At 59.7% G+C, this 14723-nt stretch overlaps 1 protein-coding gene across 5 annotated transcripts in view; it reads left to right on the top strand.

Annotated features, from left to right (window-relative positions):
- The window catches only part of OSGIN1 (oxidative stress induced growth inhibitor 1), a 47370-nt gene that overhangs the window by 28803 nt on the left and 3844 nt on the right, over nt 1-14723 (top strand). For 2 of the 5 annotated variants that reach the window (XM_053211391.1, XM_027076295.2), the window contains exons 2-4: nt 11950-12054; nt 13375-13511; nt 14295-14486. In XM_053211391.1, coding sequence (XP_053067366.1) covers nt 11988-12054; nt 13375-13511; nt 14295-14486 — 396 coding nt within the window. In that variant the 5' untranslated portion in view covers nt 11950-11987. Of the gene's footprint in view, nt 1-5531; nt 5631-8264; nt 8411-10004; nt 10213-11949; nt 12055-13374; nt 13512-14294; nt 14487-14723 lie in introns of those variants that run through there. The other 3 variants (XM_053211390.1, XM_027076298.2, XM_027076294.2) reach the window with 3 other exon arrangements.

The raw sequence follows: 14723 nt of genomic DNA, 5'->3' as shown, positions 1-14723 counted from the left end.
GTCCTGCGCCCCCAGACCGCCCCACCCCGGTTCTCTGAGTGGCCAAGCAGGCCTCGGCTGACACGCGACCTCTCCAGAGCGGCTGCCGTGACACTCATCGCCCCCACCCTCGAATGCCCTCCAAAGCCCCTTCTCGTTTCTCCCCTCCGACCCTGGGCCCTTGGGCACGGAAGCGTTTGCCGCCTTTTGCCTCGTCTGGTTCATGGCTGGGGGGGCTCCGATGGTTAACAGAGCACACGTCTACGAAACGCAAGCCCCAGTGGCCCCGCTTAGTCCGAGCAGCGGGAGTGGAGACCTAGCGCGGAGAGGCTTGCCCAGAACCACGGGAAAGCAAGGCAGGGGCAGGGGCATGGCGGGCAGAGCAGGGCTCCCTGGGCGCCTGGAAGGAGGGCGAGGAGGCCCTTCCGGTCAGCTCCTGCAGGGTCCTGCCTGCATCTGAGGCCTGAGGGCAGTGGGAGCCCCTGGAGGTGGTCCAGCAGGGGAGTGCCGCCTCTCATTTGCAGTTTGTGAGCTTGCAAGAGACTCTGCGGGCCTGTGGGGCCTCAGCGGGAAAGGACGGGGCTCCGGAATCCCGTCTCCCACTTGGGCCCTGGAGCCCCGAGGCCGTCGTCGTAGGACTTCCATGCTGGGCACCAGTGCTGTTCTGCAGAGAAACGTGCAAAATGCTCTTGGAGCTGTTCTCCTGTTCTGTCCTGTCGCTGGGAAAGGTCCGATCACATGACACTAAGTTAAATCCCGGAGGCCCTGACCCCACCTGCCCGAGAAGGCAAGGCCCCATAAAACCTGATAACGGTGGCAAACAAGGCTTTTTTTAGTAGCACGTGGGCCAAATGAAACAAAGCGAGTGATGCCCGCCCCCACCCCCCGCTCCCCGGGGGCCAAGGGGCAAAAGCCACAGACGCCAGAGACAAAACAGCTCAGGAGCGCCACCTCCGCTTCTGGCCTCTGGGTCCAGGGCAGTAAACCTGGGCCGCTCGGGAAGGGCCCGGAAGCTTGTTGGAAGGGCTGGTCCGACGGCCCTGGCAGCCCGGAGTCTGGGGGGCTTCCTTCCGCTGCGAGCCTACCTCTCAGCATGCCAAGGGGCCTGGCGCTTGCAGGTGGATGGCAGGACCCTCAAGGGCAGGGACCAGGAGGTGGGGCCCCAGTTTTCCGACAGACGAGGCGCCAGCTAAACCTCCAGCCCTAGACTGCAGGCTACTTACGATTTACGAGCCTGTAGGGAGAGAGGCCCTGCACCCCCAAGGGCCTAGCGTGGGCTCATCCAGAGCAGTCCAGTCAAAGGACTGTGCGGGCGTAGGCGGAGCCTTTGATGGAATTTCTCGTCCTCTCCTTCAGCAGCGCATCAAAACCTGGAGGGAATCACCCAGAAGCCTCGTGAAAGTGCAGGTTGTGGGGCCAGGGCGGGGGCCTGAGCCTCTACGTTTCTGATAAGCTCCGAGGTGCTGCTGCTGCTGGTCCGGGGACCGCATTTCCGGAACCACTGGCCTCAAGGACATTTGGGGGGAGTGGGGCTCTGGGCTGGGGGGCTGGAAAACGAGCAGGTCCACGTAAATGACCGCCCAGAATGAGAACATCCGCTGGTGATACACAGAGGGGAGGGGTGTCCGCCTCTCCCTGAGGACCCACGAGCTACCTGGGGGACAGGTATTGCCACCTCTGTACTACAGATGAGGAAACTGAGGCTCGGAGAAGTGAAGTAACGAACCCAAAGACACATCGGAGCTGATGCACAACCCATGGTCTCTGACTCCACAGACACTGCGTGCTCCCCTCTGCCGATGGGGGAGCCGTGTCTCCTGGAGGAAGGAAGGACCTCTACTGGCGTGCCACAGGGCTCTGTCTTCAACCTCGGCCAATTCCCAGTGGTCACCTAAGACTGAAATATACGTCAGGCACGCCCGTCCACGCGCCTATGACATAAAGAGGGCTTTGTTCACGTTCGGCAGTGTTTCCAGAGGCTATCTGGAAAGTCTGGAAGCAACGAGACTCATTAATTCATTCAGTCACTGTTTACTGAGCTAGCACTGTGTCCCAGGCCCCGTGCTGGACGCCTGCAATTCATGTGTGAACAAAACACAGAAGGCCCTCGGCTCAAAAATTGTCTCCACTTAGGATGACTGTGGTTGTCTGTTATGCAAAGGTAATGGGAATTCGAATTCAAAAATCCAGCTGAGACTCCTTGGCCTCCGCTGTGGGCCCAGCTTCCTCTTTTCTCCCCAATGTGTTCCGGTTCCTGCCCCCAGCCCCCCCCCCCCCCCCCCGTGTCTTTGGCTCCCGACCTGCGCTTTTCAAAGGCTGTGGAGTATGTCTGTCTGGGCCTTCGCCACCACGCGCAGACCCACGGTCAGCAGCGGGCGCGGGAGTCGCTCATGGCCTTTGCTGTTAATATCGGCGCCTTTGCGGGGGGACGTGGGGGGAGGGGGTCTCCTGGCTTATCGTAGCTGTTTCCCGCAGGGGGGGTCCCCGGAATTCCGGGCTCACGGTGTGGCGGTGCAGATGCCTGGGCGGTGGCCTAGAACCGAGTCGGGGAACGTGAGTCGCGTGCGGTAAATGAGTAAGGGGACGTAGCGGTGCGTCCAGTGGTGGAGTCGGTGGTTCTTTGGGACTCCGGCAAGACCCCCACCGGGGTCACCAGCAGTCCTGGTGGTCTGGCTCCTCTGAAGCCGATTCCTCTTTTAGGCCTCATGACTCTCCCCGCAGCTGCGTGTGGAATGTGGTTGACAAAGGACCGGCCGCCAAGGTGGGAGGGGCTCCTCCCCCGGGGCCAGGGGCTTTCTGCTCGTCCCCTGCAACTGCCAGGGCAGAGGCTCCCGGCCCCGCTGCACACGGGGACTCCCCGGAGCCAGCTGCACCCCAGCCCAGTGAGGTCAGAATTTCTGGGACCGAGGCCTGGGCCTTAGTATAGCTTTAGGTTCTCGCCGGGCGAGTCCCATGCGCAGCGGGGCTCTACAGTTCTGCTCTGCCATCGGCCTCTCACGTGCAAGACGTGGAAGCTCAGAGGGGTTAAGTCACCTGCCCAAAGTCACCCAGCTGAAAGTGATGGGGTCAGAGTCCCCCTTTGTCTCACTCCTGGGCAGAACCCCCTGTCCACCCTGACTGTAGGGCAGGTACATTCACTCTCCTGCCATAACTTTCCCCCTGGCTTTTCAGGAGGAGGGGGAATCGGGAGGCAGAGAGTGTGGCCGCAGGCTGGGGCTGAGCCCCCCCATCAGACTCTCCTCTGGGGGCCAACCCCACACTCCACCTGTGGTTCCTGACCTCCCCCCCCAGCTCTCTCCGTGGGTGGGAAGAGGGCCCATCTCCCCCCCTCCCCACCGCAGCTTTGACCTCATCTCCCCAGGCATCTGTGGTGATTCCCTGGGTCGTGAACCCCCGCTGGCAGCTCCCACCGCTGTCCTGGGGCAGCCTGCGTGGCCCTGCCACCAGACAGCCACCCGTTGGAAACAGTGGCCTTGGGCAAGTCCCCCTGGGTTTCTTCATCTGTAAACTAAACTTGTTGTTGAAAATATTTGCCCACCCCCTGGTTGTGGGGAGTCAGTGAGATAAGGTGGTGGCAAAGCTCTGTGAGTGGGGAAGGCAAATATTAGCTGTACTGTCATGTGCCGGAAGAGCCTGGTCCCGTTGTGCCAGGGCAGCTGGAAGAACCCAGTCACAGTCCCACTCTAACCGCGCGCCGTGACTTGGGGTCGCATCTTAACATTCCCGGGGCCTCAGCTTCCTCACCTGTAGCATGGGAAAATAAGAGCCCCGTGCAGACTTTTCTCACTGGGCTCGTGTACTGATTACATGCATCCGTCCCCGAAACGCCTTACAGTGTGGGCACCTCAGAAAGAGGGTGACTGTGGTGGCAGGTAGGCCCTTCGGGACAGTTCCCGGGCCATGCCTCTGTGCTCCAGGCAGGAAGGAGACTTTGTCCCTCCCTTAGTTCATGGTCTTCCTTTTCCCCGGAAGGGTCCAGACTCTGCCGTCCCAGCCCCTGGCTCAAGCCCCAGTTCTGTCGCTCATGCTGTGTGCCCTCAGGCTCATGACTGGCCTCTCTGAGCCTCAGCTGCGTGTAAAGCACTTTCTGCCCACGCCTGGAGGTGCCTGGCCAGTGGCAGTGCTCTGGGAGCCGCCACGGGGAAAAGGGAGGCGGAAGGGCCAGAAGCAGCCCCTGGGAATAGTCCTAGGACTCTGTGGGGAGAGAGAAATCACGGTTTTGACAGGGGATCCTTCCAATGTCAGGACCCCCAGGGGAGCGCCCCGAAGCCAGCCTGTCCTCACTTCCACTGGTTCCCCAGCACCCAAGCACCTGCAGGGAGCCTGGGGGAGGCCCGGGGGGCGGGGGGCTGCTGTGTCTGAGCCCCTTCCTCCTGCTGGGCCCCTCCCTCTGCTGTCACCACCTTGCGCGCCCAGTGCCCAGAAGGGAGAACTGAGGCTCAGAAGGGAAACGCCTCCCACGTCGCCCTGCCCGGCTGCGCTGCGCTGCGGACGCCCGATCGGTGCGATTTCTCAAGGACTGAGAGCGTTCCTGGAACACGGCGGGACTTCCGCTGCTAAATCCAGGAATGTCCCGGTTTGCGTGACCAGCCGGCAGCAGGTGCCAATGTCCAGTAAAAGCCTAAAAAGGGCCACAGGCATGCATTCTCCAGATGCCGCACTAGTCCCGTAAAAAGAAACAGGTGAACACTATTTTAATGCTTTGTCTTATTTAACCCAAGGTGTCTAAAATAGTCTCATTTTATCATGTGATCCATATAAAAATGATTGAGACAGTTTCCCTTCCTTTTTTTTTTTTTCTTTTTTATTGTACTGTTCAAAACCTAGTGTGCTTTATGCTTATGGCTAGATTTGCCAAATAAAATAGAGGCTGAAATCAGCTGAATTTCAGATAAACAATGAAAAAAAAATTGTTTCGTCTCAGTGCATCCTAAATATTGCATGGAATGCATTTACACTAAAAGCTCGTATCTTATCTGCAGTCCGGTTGCCTGAGGGCCTGTATTTGTGTTTGCTACGTCTTGCAACCTTCGTTTCAGCACATCTGGATCCAGGCGCTCATATTCCAGATGCCGAAGGGGACGGGGCAGGTGTGGAGGGGTCGGGGCACCCAGTGGAGTCCCAAGAGAGCCAGTCACCCAAAGTGAACCTCCACAGACCTGCCTTCCCTCTCCATGGTCCCCAACCACCGTCCCTTTGTCGCCCGTGACATTTATCTGTCTATGTCTTGGCCAAGCTTTTTGGAAGCAAGTCAACACATTCTATTTCCCACAATCTCCTGGCAGATAAACAGGCGACGGGGAAGAAAGTCCACATCTCGCCCACAATTCTCTGTATCAGCAGATTTTCAAAATTCGGAAAAGGGATCAGGGCTAGCAGGGGCCACGAGGCAGGTCAGGAGGAAGGACAGGCCAGACCCAGAGATGGGGGACCCGGCCGCCCACCTCCTTCCCGGGCTTTCCTTTCTGGACCCCGAACCTCATCCTCGCCCCACGTGGGCTGAGACGCTCCAAGTGGGAACCTCTGACCCGGGGTGTCTCTCTCTGCCTCAGTTTACACATCCAAACACACTGGAAGTTCCAGACCAGAGCCCTGGGATGGGGAGGTGGAGACGACGAGGCGGCCGGGCAAAGATACAGCCTGCAGCAGAGGTATGTCTGTGGAAGCCGCACTCCCCAGGCTGTCCCTGGGCTCCTGGTGCGTGGACGGTGCCCGTTCAGAGTGTCGGAGAGCGTTGGAAACAAGGCCACGGCTGGAACGGCCACAGCCGTTGGAAACAGCCACGGCCCAGAGAGGGAGGCCACAGCCAAGGTCACACAGCACACCTACAAGGGGCTAGAAGCCACCCAGGGAGCCGCAGCCCAGAGCAGTGGGTTTCCCGCTGACCCCCCCCCCCCACCCTGCTATGTACCCTGTCATATAGGACCCCGTGGAGCCCTGCTGCTCAGGGGCCCGGGACTGTGGGTGCCATTTGCCCGTGGGCAAAGCGAGGCTCCAGGGGGGCAGTGCCTTAGCAGAAATCACCCAGCCCGGGGGGCTGCGCCCAAGCCCAGCGCCCAGCAGGCCATACTCGGTGCAGCCCAGTCTGGCCCATCATGTGATCTGTGGGGCCCAGTGCAAATTGGGAGAATGAGGGACCCCTCATTCAAAAATTCACAAGGACTTTATTTTTTATTATTACTTTTTCATGTTTTATTTATTTTTGAGAGAGAGAGAGAGAGAGAGAGAGAGACCGAGTACGAGCCAGGGAGGGGCAGAGAGAGAGGGAGACAGAATCCGTGAAGCAGGCTCCAGGCTCTGAGCTGTCAGCGGGGCTCGAACCCGTGAACCACGAGATCATCACCCGAGCTAAAGTCGGATGCTCAACCGACTGAGCCACCCACGCCCCGCTAATAAGGATTTTAAAGTGGCGACAGCAGAGCTTTAAAGCAAGCCCAGGGCCCTTCTGAGAGTGGGGTCCCGGGCACAGGGCACATACCCAAGAGCCCCCAAGGAGGAGAGCGCAGGCCGGAGGCAGGGGCTGCCCTCAGGCGTAGCCTTGTGGGGCCACCTTCCCAGCTCATGACCCCTAATCTCCTCCCTGAACCCAGGGTCTCCCTTCTCAGCCTGCTCTTCGCGCTGCCCCCGAAACCCTCCACCCACCCCCAGCCTCCAGCCCTCCCTGTGCCAGCTCGCCTCTCTCCCTCTCCCCCATCCTCTCCTTCCCCCACTCCATGGCTTCTGTCGGTCCGTCTGTCCCTGCCGGTCTCAGCGGGACTCTGTATCCTCAGAGGTTGTCTTTCGTTGGTGGGATACCACACTCTGTCCCTGGTAGAGCCTCACAATCTGACCTGGTCCCCTTCCTCCTCGTCCCCCCACCTCACCTCCCTGTGCATACCCTGTGCTGTGCGAACCCCAGCCCCAGCCCCTGTGGCCACCAGGACCAGGAGAGAGACATCACCTCAGGCACAAACTATAAGGGGCACCAACGCATTCCATGATCAAGACCCACGGGTCTTGTGTTCCTGCAGTATTTTTAAAAATCGAGAGTAACGCCAAAAATCCAAGATGAAGAAACATAGCAAGGTTTTAAATGAAGACAGCATCAGTATTCTGATTTTTCTTTTTGCTCAGGCTCCAATATGGCTCGGCACGGTTACAGATCCTGTTTGGTTTTGAAATTGTAATCTTTTGTGTAGCCTTCACTTTTGGCATTGTTTTTTGATTTTTTAGGTTTATTTATTTTTTTAAAGTAACCTTCACACACAATGTGGGTCTCGAACTCACGACCCCAAGATCAAGAGTCGCACGCTCCTCCGACTGGACCAGCCAGGCGCCCCTAGGTTTGATTTTCCAAAAAACCTTGCACTAAAATACTATTTTCTTCATCACTGAGTGTTCTCAGTGCACCCTTAAATTTTGCACGCAAGGCGAGTTCCCCTTGCCTGCCACAGGCCCCCCCCCCCCAGCCAGGAAAGGACGAGGGGGCGGCATTCACGTCAATAATGAAAATCACAGCTAATGTGCACTGAGGTCTGTGGGCCAAATACTGTCCCAACCCTCCCTTCCTCCCTCCCTCCTTCCTTCTTGAGCACCTACTGTGTGCAAGAGCAGCATTCTAGATTCGGGATAAAGCAGACACGGAAACACTCCCCTGCCCACGCAGGACCCACCTCCTAGTCTGGGGAGACAGATGATGAAATAATAGTAAGGGTCAGCAAAACGTGAGGCGTGTGGAGAAAGAATAAGGAAGAAAGGGGGACTTGAACTAGGGAGCCAAGGGTGACATCGCTTACATACCACGCCCAGCCCAGGGGGGAAAGCCTGTTAGCCAGCCCCGTTTCTGGGATGAGGAAGCTGAGGCAGCTCGCCCAGGAAGTGGCAGAGCCCGGGGTCTCACCCTGGGCAGGTTGATGTCAGGAGGTTGGTCACTGAGTCGGGTGAGGAGTGGAGAACAGCCAAGGGGGGGGTGGGCACCAAGTGCAAGCAGGGTGTGTGGCTTTCTCCACTCCCAACACAAGGGCCACCTCCAATTTTGGGAAGGCTGTCTTGCCTCCCTAAGAGAAAAGGCCAGGCTGGCTCGGTTGGGGGTCCCTTGGGGCCTCCGTTTACTGACTGAGCCCCAGGGGTGGGGGCCAGCCTGGCCACCCCCACCCCCACCCCCACCCCGGCCGGTGGGGGCCCTTTAAGGCCGGTCCTGGGTCTAGTGCAAGTTCATTCATCCAGGGGCCCCTGCTGACTCACGCTTATGAAAGTGATTTTCCTGGCCCCGCCCCGCCCGCCCGCCTCCTCCCAGCCCGTGAAATACCCTCGCCTCCCTGACTCGCACAGCCTGCTCGGTCGGGTCCCCACGGGGCAAAGGCAGCCCGCTCCCCGGTGGCTCTGTGACCCCGGCCCTCCAGGCGCTAGCCAGGTCAGGCTCCCCGGGTTCCCTGCAACGCCTGCGGGTCAGGTGAGTGGCCTGGGGGCGGGAGACAGGGGCGCGGCTGGGCAGGGGGGCCGGCAGGCCCCACTAAGAAGCTCTTCGGGCCGCCGCCGGGTTCCTCCTCCGCCCCTGCGGGCCATGACCATCTCCAGGTGCCTGGCACCCTCCGTCCCAGCCGGCCCGCCGTCGCTGGTCCACGTGATGCTGCTCTGGGCAGGAAAGAGGCGTGGTCAGGCCGGCGTGCTGCCCGGAGAGGCCCCTGGGTCCTGCAGCCAGGCTGCTGGGCTGGGTGCTTCTCCCGGCCTTCCGGGCCGCCCCAGGGGGTCCCCAGCACTTGGCGTCTGACAGAAGGTTGGGGTGCTGAGAACCAGGGGTCTGGGGAGCCTCTGAACTCTTGGGGCTCAGGAGGGGGAGGCTCCAAAGGGAGGGGGTGCAGGGGGGTGTGCCCAGGCTGCCGGCAGGTGGCCCTTGTGTGTCGAGGGACCCCCCTCGCCTTCACCCTGCCCCGCAGCCTCGTGTCACTTTCTTGGTGGCAACTGTCATCGTGCAGTCTTTTCCCCGGTTATCCACCGGCAGGCCTCGCACTTGAGGCCATCATCTCGGACATTTCCCGGGCAAGACGGCGCCTCTGTGCCCCGGGGTGGGGGGCGTCATCAAAGTCAAATGAGCAAAGGGCCGCCGGAGGTGCCCAGTAAGTGCAGCCGAACTGGTGCCTCAGTGTCTCCGAACAGTTTTAAGCCTTCCTCCCCCGGAAAGTGCCTGTGCTACAAACTTCAAAGAAACATCATTTACAGATGCCATTATTTCCATTCCTTTGATGCCGATTTGCTTCTGGGAGTTAGAGTCAGTCTTTCATGGGAGCTTTTTCGCTGTCCAGGCAGCGCAGGCCGGGGCGGGGGCGGGGGGGGGGGGGCACTCAAAGAAAAAGTTAACATTAAAAAGGTGGCCATGCCAACGCCACAGCACTAAAAAGCATAACTGGGATGGGTGTGGTTTCAGGTCGCCTGCTGTCAGTAGGCAGTGTGTGCCTTCTTCCAAGGTCATGAGAGCTTTTGGCTGCTCAGGACCTTGGGACGCTGCACAGGAGTGTCCCCTGGGTCGTGACCTCACATGGGTGGCATCCAGAGGCCGCTGGGAGCCCTGGACTCGGATCCCAAGAGCCCTGGTGGTAACTGGGTCCCTCCACCTTCCGGGAAGCACAAGAAGAGGGCAAATGAGGGCTGGGGGAGTGCCCCTCTTCACTGGGGGTGGGGACGCTCAAGGGGCAAGAGAGGGGACAGGCATGCCCAGGGCGGGCTCGGGTCCCTGGGAGCAGGTTGCGTGCTCATTTCGGGGGGCTGTGGAGAGTCTAGGTGAACCCAAACCACGGGTGCCATACCCTCGTTCTATCACCCACTGGCTCTGTGACCTCAGGGGCATGGCCTCACCTCCCTGAGCCTCAGTTTTCACATCAGTGAAGTGGGTTTGCATGAGAATGAAAGTTGCTAAGGCACAGCTTACAGCAAGGACATCACCTGGGTCCCTGTTGTTCCTGGGGACAGTCATGAGGAGGGGTGGGGCCCTGGGCCTGTTTGGCGGTTCCGGGAGAAAGTGTTCTGGGAACTATAATCCTGTTCTCCAGGACCACCAGGCCCACCCAGTGCCCAGCGGTTAGTGAGAAACTGCTCCCTGCCAGCTGGGAACGTGGACCCGTGGCCTCCCTCCCCACCAGCAGAGGGGACAGGGCAGGAGGATGAGCCCGGCTGGGAATGGCCCCCATCACACTCCACTCTGGAGAAGGGCTCGCTGGCCTCAGCTTGACTATCTGTAATATGGGAGCGAGCCTAAGAGTACGTATGACAGTGCATGCTGCTAATTAAATAAGAATCAAGTTAATGTGGATAAAGTGTTTAGAACATGCTTTGTACATAGCCAGCTCCATAGAAGTCCAAAAGTGTTAGCCTTTTGTGTCGTTCTTGTTAGTGGTGGGGGGGGCCACCCCCAAGTCCTCTCCCCTGGGCCCAGCCGAGGCATGGAAGGCTGTTTTCAGGGGGCCCGAGAGCACCGAGGAGGGAGTCCCTGACGTGCCCCTTCCCGCCGTGTGACTCCGGAGACGTCCTTTAACCTCGAGCCTCCCTTTTCCTGCCAGGTAGAGGTGACACGGCTCACCTCTCGGGGCCTGCCTGGGGGTGGGGGCTGCTGTTTCTGTCACTGTGCACGCATCAGAGGTCGTATCCTGGCTCCGTCACATTTCGTCGGCCATTCACGGTTTTTTGGACGAGTGGGAATTAGTCACCCACTTTTCCAAATCAGAGAATGCACGTAGAAATCCAGATTTCCACCTTCTCCGGGAGAATTCTGATGGCAGTGACCCTGGGCCCCCCCACCCTGGGGCCATATGACCACCCACTCACTTTGTACGTGTGTGTGACCCTGTGACAAGCCCCGGGTCTCCCTGGGGCTGGCCGGGGTCACACATGGTGCACCCGGGCAAAGCCTGGCACCAGTTAGCCCTGGGTTTAAGAGGCAGCTTTGTGGCACTGAGCGACCTGTGCGTCCCCTCTGGGCTCCAGTTTACGCATCTGTGAAATGGGATCATAACTGACAGAGCTTTCTGCGTGGGGCCGTATGAGCAGAACACGGGAAGGAGCTAGGTCGGTGCTAACGGCCACCCATTCCTGACGCACTCGTGTGGGTGCTGCCTTTGGGCCCTCAGGACGGCCGGGTGTGGACAGTGGGCGAGCCCGGGGGCCCCCGTTAGCTGGGTTTGGGGGACGTGGAGGGAGAAGGTGAGTCTGGAGCCTCTTCTGCACCGGCAGCCTCAAGAACGGGTTCTGCGTCGCTGTGAGTGATGCAGGCTCGCGGCCAGCAGGGGGCGCTGGTGCTCCAGAGACCAGCCAGCTTGGAAGCCTTTTCTCCAAACCTAGTTCCCCGGGGGGAGGGGGGGGGGGGCAATTCTCCACAAGCCCACCTGTTCCAACCGAGCCCCCTGGAACAGGCAGTGAGCCCTGGTCCTTTCCCGGCAGCACATTTTGCTCCAGCCGGTGCTTCACGGCCGTCACCTCACTGCGTCCCCCAACAACCCTACGGGTGGAGACTGCTACTCCCACTTTATAGACGAGGAGCCTGACCCAGAGAGGTCCGGGGATGGGCCCCTGGTCACCAGCTAGGAAGCGCCGTGCTAGGGCCGGGTGATGGCTCCAAAGTCCACCGGCTGCTCAGAGATCTGAGGGCTGGACCAGGGTGGGGGCGGTGGCTGTCACCATGTTGTCGGCCAGGGCTTGCCCCTGGGTTGAGAAGAAGGGGCCTTACAGAAGGTGGACGGGAAGCTTTGGGTGTTGTCACTGCCCGCCGATGAGATGGGGTGAGTGGGGTGCAGCACAGACGCGGAAGTGACCGGGTCGGGAGAGGGGACTGTTTGGAACGGAGCAGGTGCGAGGAGGGAAGAAGGAGCAGGGGAGCGGCATCTTGACTGGCCTCAGGGAGGATCTTGGACTTGACCCTGAGGGCCAAAGGACAATACCCCGTCGCTGGGAAGTGCCTGCATGACACCCAAGGCTCACCGAGTGGCCCTTCCTCTCCCCCAGATCAGCTGCCGGCTCCCAGCCCCCCACCAGCCCCAGCCATGAACATCCACAGGAGGGACCACCTTGGCACCGACCGTTCGGAGCCCCTCCCAGTCCTCATCATCGGTGAGTGCTGCCCCGGGGCAGGGGGAGGGGACACGCTGAGCCCCTAGAGTGGAAGGTCAGGAGCCAGGCAAGCCCAGGCCTGGCCTTTCTTTACCACCGTTGCCTTTAAAATCAGCCACTGAGTTGTATGGAAACCGATTTGACAATAAATTTCATATTTAAAAAAAATAAAAGTTAAATGGAAAAAAAAAAATTGGCCACTGAGCGTTCGCGGTGCGCCTGATGAGGTGCCCAGCAGCTTATAAAATGTCGTTCCCGTTCCCTGTAATCCCTCCAGGAACCCAGGGGGCCAGAGCAGAACCATCACTGAGGTTGCCTGGCGAGAGCGGAGGAGGGGGGTGCAGGGGGGAGGCCTGGTCCTAAGCCCACGACAGTCCCTGCCCCTGGCCCTGTGCTAGGTGCCCGCATGAGGGGTTACAGCTAAAGCATGTGGTTCCTGCCTCAGGGCTGCCCAGTGGGAGACAGGCGGCCCCTTCCCCGTGCGAGCCGAGATCCGAAATGGCCATTTCTGTAAATCAAAAAGAGTCGAACGTCAGCGATTTCATACGGGTTTGTCCTAATTCCACACACGAGTAATCTTCTCAGCAGCACAAGATAAGGAGGAGGGGAAAGACCGATAAGAAACGATGTCACGAGGTTAAATGCCCAAGAAGTGCCATGCACAGGCAGTGTGAGTCATTCAGGCCCGGGGAGCAGAGACCCCCACCGGTGGCTCTGCACCCCTCCTCCGCGCCCCTGCTCTCACCCCTGCAGAGCACGGAACAATCTGTGCTCTAATATTTTACTCGTCTATGTGACATCCCAGACGGTCAGCTCTGGGCTAACGGGACTAGTTCTTAGCGGTCTTAGAATCTCCGTCACGTTGCTGTGTGACCACAAGCAAGTTACTCAACCTCTCTGAGCTCCCGCTCCCTCCCGGGATGAAAAGGGGGAAAGGGTAGCGTGCACCCACGAATGTTATCGGGAGAGAATGGGGGCCGAGGCACGCACGACAGGGCCTTGTGTGGGGCCCGGTCCGGCAGAGGGGATCGGTCAGTTTCTTATTATTTGGTTGTTAAAATCCCTTGACACATCGCAAGTGCTCGACAAATGTCAGCGATTGTCGTGAGAGTAGTACAAGAGTACAGCGCCCGGCGCGGCGCATAGTAGGCTCTCGACGACCCTTCAGTGCTTCAGTCACTGGCCATTGTTACGCACAGTGGCCGGCTCGGCTAACGGCGGAATAGATGTTCTGTTTTTACGAACGAAAAGCCAATCGATTGAGCAAGTCAGCTCAAGACCAAAGCCCTCGGTACCTCTGACCCCACCCTGTCTCCTCAGGCAACGGCCCCTCAGGCATCTGCCTGTCCTACCTGCTGTCCGGCTACACCCCCTACGTGAGGCCAGATGCCGTTCACCCACACCCGCTGCTGCAGAGGAAGCTCGCCGAGGCGCCGGGGGTCTCCCTCCTGGACCAGGTGGGCCAGAGCTCTGGGGATGGGGCAGGGGACACGCACACCCTGGGGAAGCAGGGCAAGAATAAAAATACGCGGTGGTTAGACCACAAGACCACGTGAGGAAGGCGAGTGGCCACAGGGGCCGGCCCGGAAATCGTGCCAGGAACCAGGGCCATCTTTCGCGATCGGCAGCTACGACACCAGCTTCCCTTACGTCCCCTAGACCAGCGGGTGTAACCCGGGGGACGATCCTGCTCTCCATGGCCCCCTCGGCCATCCCTGGGGACAACGTCGGTTGTCACAACTGCGGTTACCCTACACGCTCCCGCCACAGAGCGCGGTTGAGAAATTCCGCCCTGGGTAGTTCATTTCACTAGCCCCTGCCCCAGGGAGCTCAGCAATCCTCCATCCATGCCCCTGGCCTTCCAGAAGGCCGCTGGCTGTCCACCTCCTCCTCCCAGCATTTTCCCCTCCTCCTAGCCCCTCCCACCCTCAAGCTGGTGGATAAGGAAGCAAGCTGGCATTTGGTCTAGATCGGCATCTTTCAAAATGCCTTCTACAGGACACCAGTTCCTCAGAGAAGACGTTCCTACTCCAGGAAGTCTGAGGGATGCTCGGGTTTGGCAAAACTACAGGGAAATTCGGCTGCAGGACTTGTCAGAGCCTTTCACATGCTGCCGTGCCTTATCTCTTAGTGAGAGGCAGCACTTTCCGGGTTTGTCTGGCCACCCTGATACTAGGGTGGGAATGCAAAACCGGGCAGCCTTGGTCCAGTGGCCCCTCTGACCCATGCACCCCCTCCAGGACCTGGATTACCTGTCTGAAGGCCTCGAAGGCCGGTGCCAAAGCCCCGTGGCCCTGCTCTTTGACGCCCTCCTGCGCCCAGACACAGACTTCGGGGGAAACATGGAGTCCGTTCTTACCTGGAAGCACCAGAAGGAGCGAGCCATCCCCCACATGGTCCTAGGCCGGAACCTGCCTGGGGGGGCCTGGCATGTGAGTGGGGGCCGGGAGAGGCGGGCGGGGGGGATCTGGGCTCAGTCTACCCGGAGTGTTGGAGAGATTTCCTCCCAAAGATTAGGACTCTTCCGTTTCCTGCCTTTTCCCTATTCCCTCCCCCTCCTGCTCTACCCACCGCCCCTCTGCCTCCCTCTCCACCTGCCCTTTCTGCCCCCTCCCCAGCTGAGGCCTCCCACCCCCTGCCGACCTGCTGGGCTAGGGGCTAGGAGAGGC

This window comes from Acinonyx jubatus, chromosome E2, assembly GCF_027475565.1.
Source record: "Acinonyx jubatus isolate Ajub_Pintada_27869175 chromosome E2, VMU_Ajub_asm_v1.0, whole genome shotgun sequence".
Lineage (NCBI taxonomy): Eukaryota > Metazoa > Chordata > Mammalia > Carnivora > Felidae > Acinonyx > Acinonyx jubatus.
The sequence above is the reverse complement of the archived record's forward strand: the minus strand, read 5'-3'. Positions and strand labels throughout refer to the sequence as shown.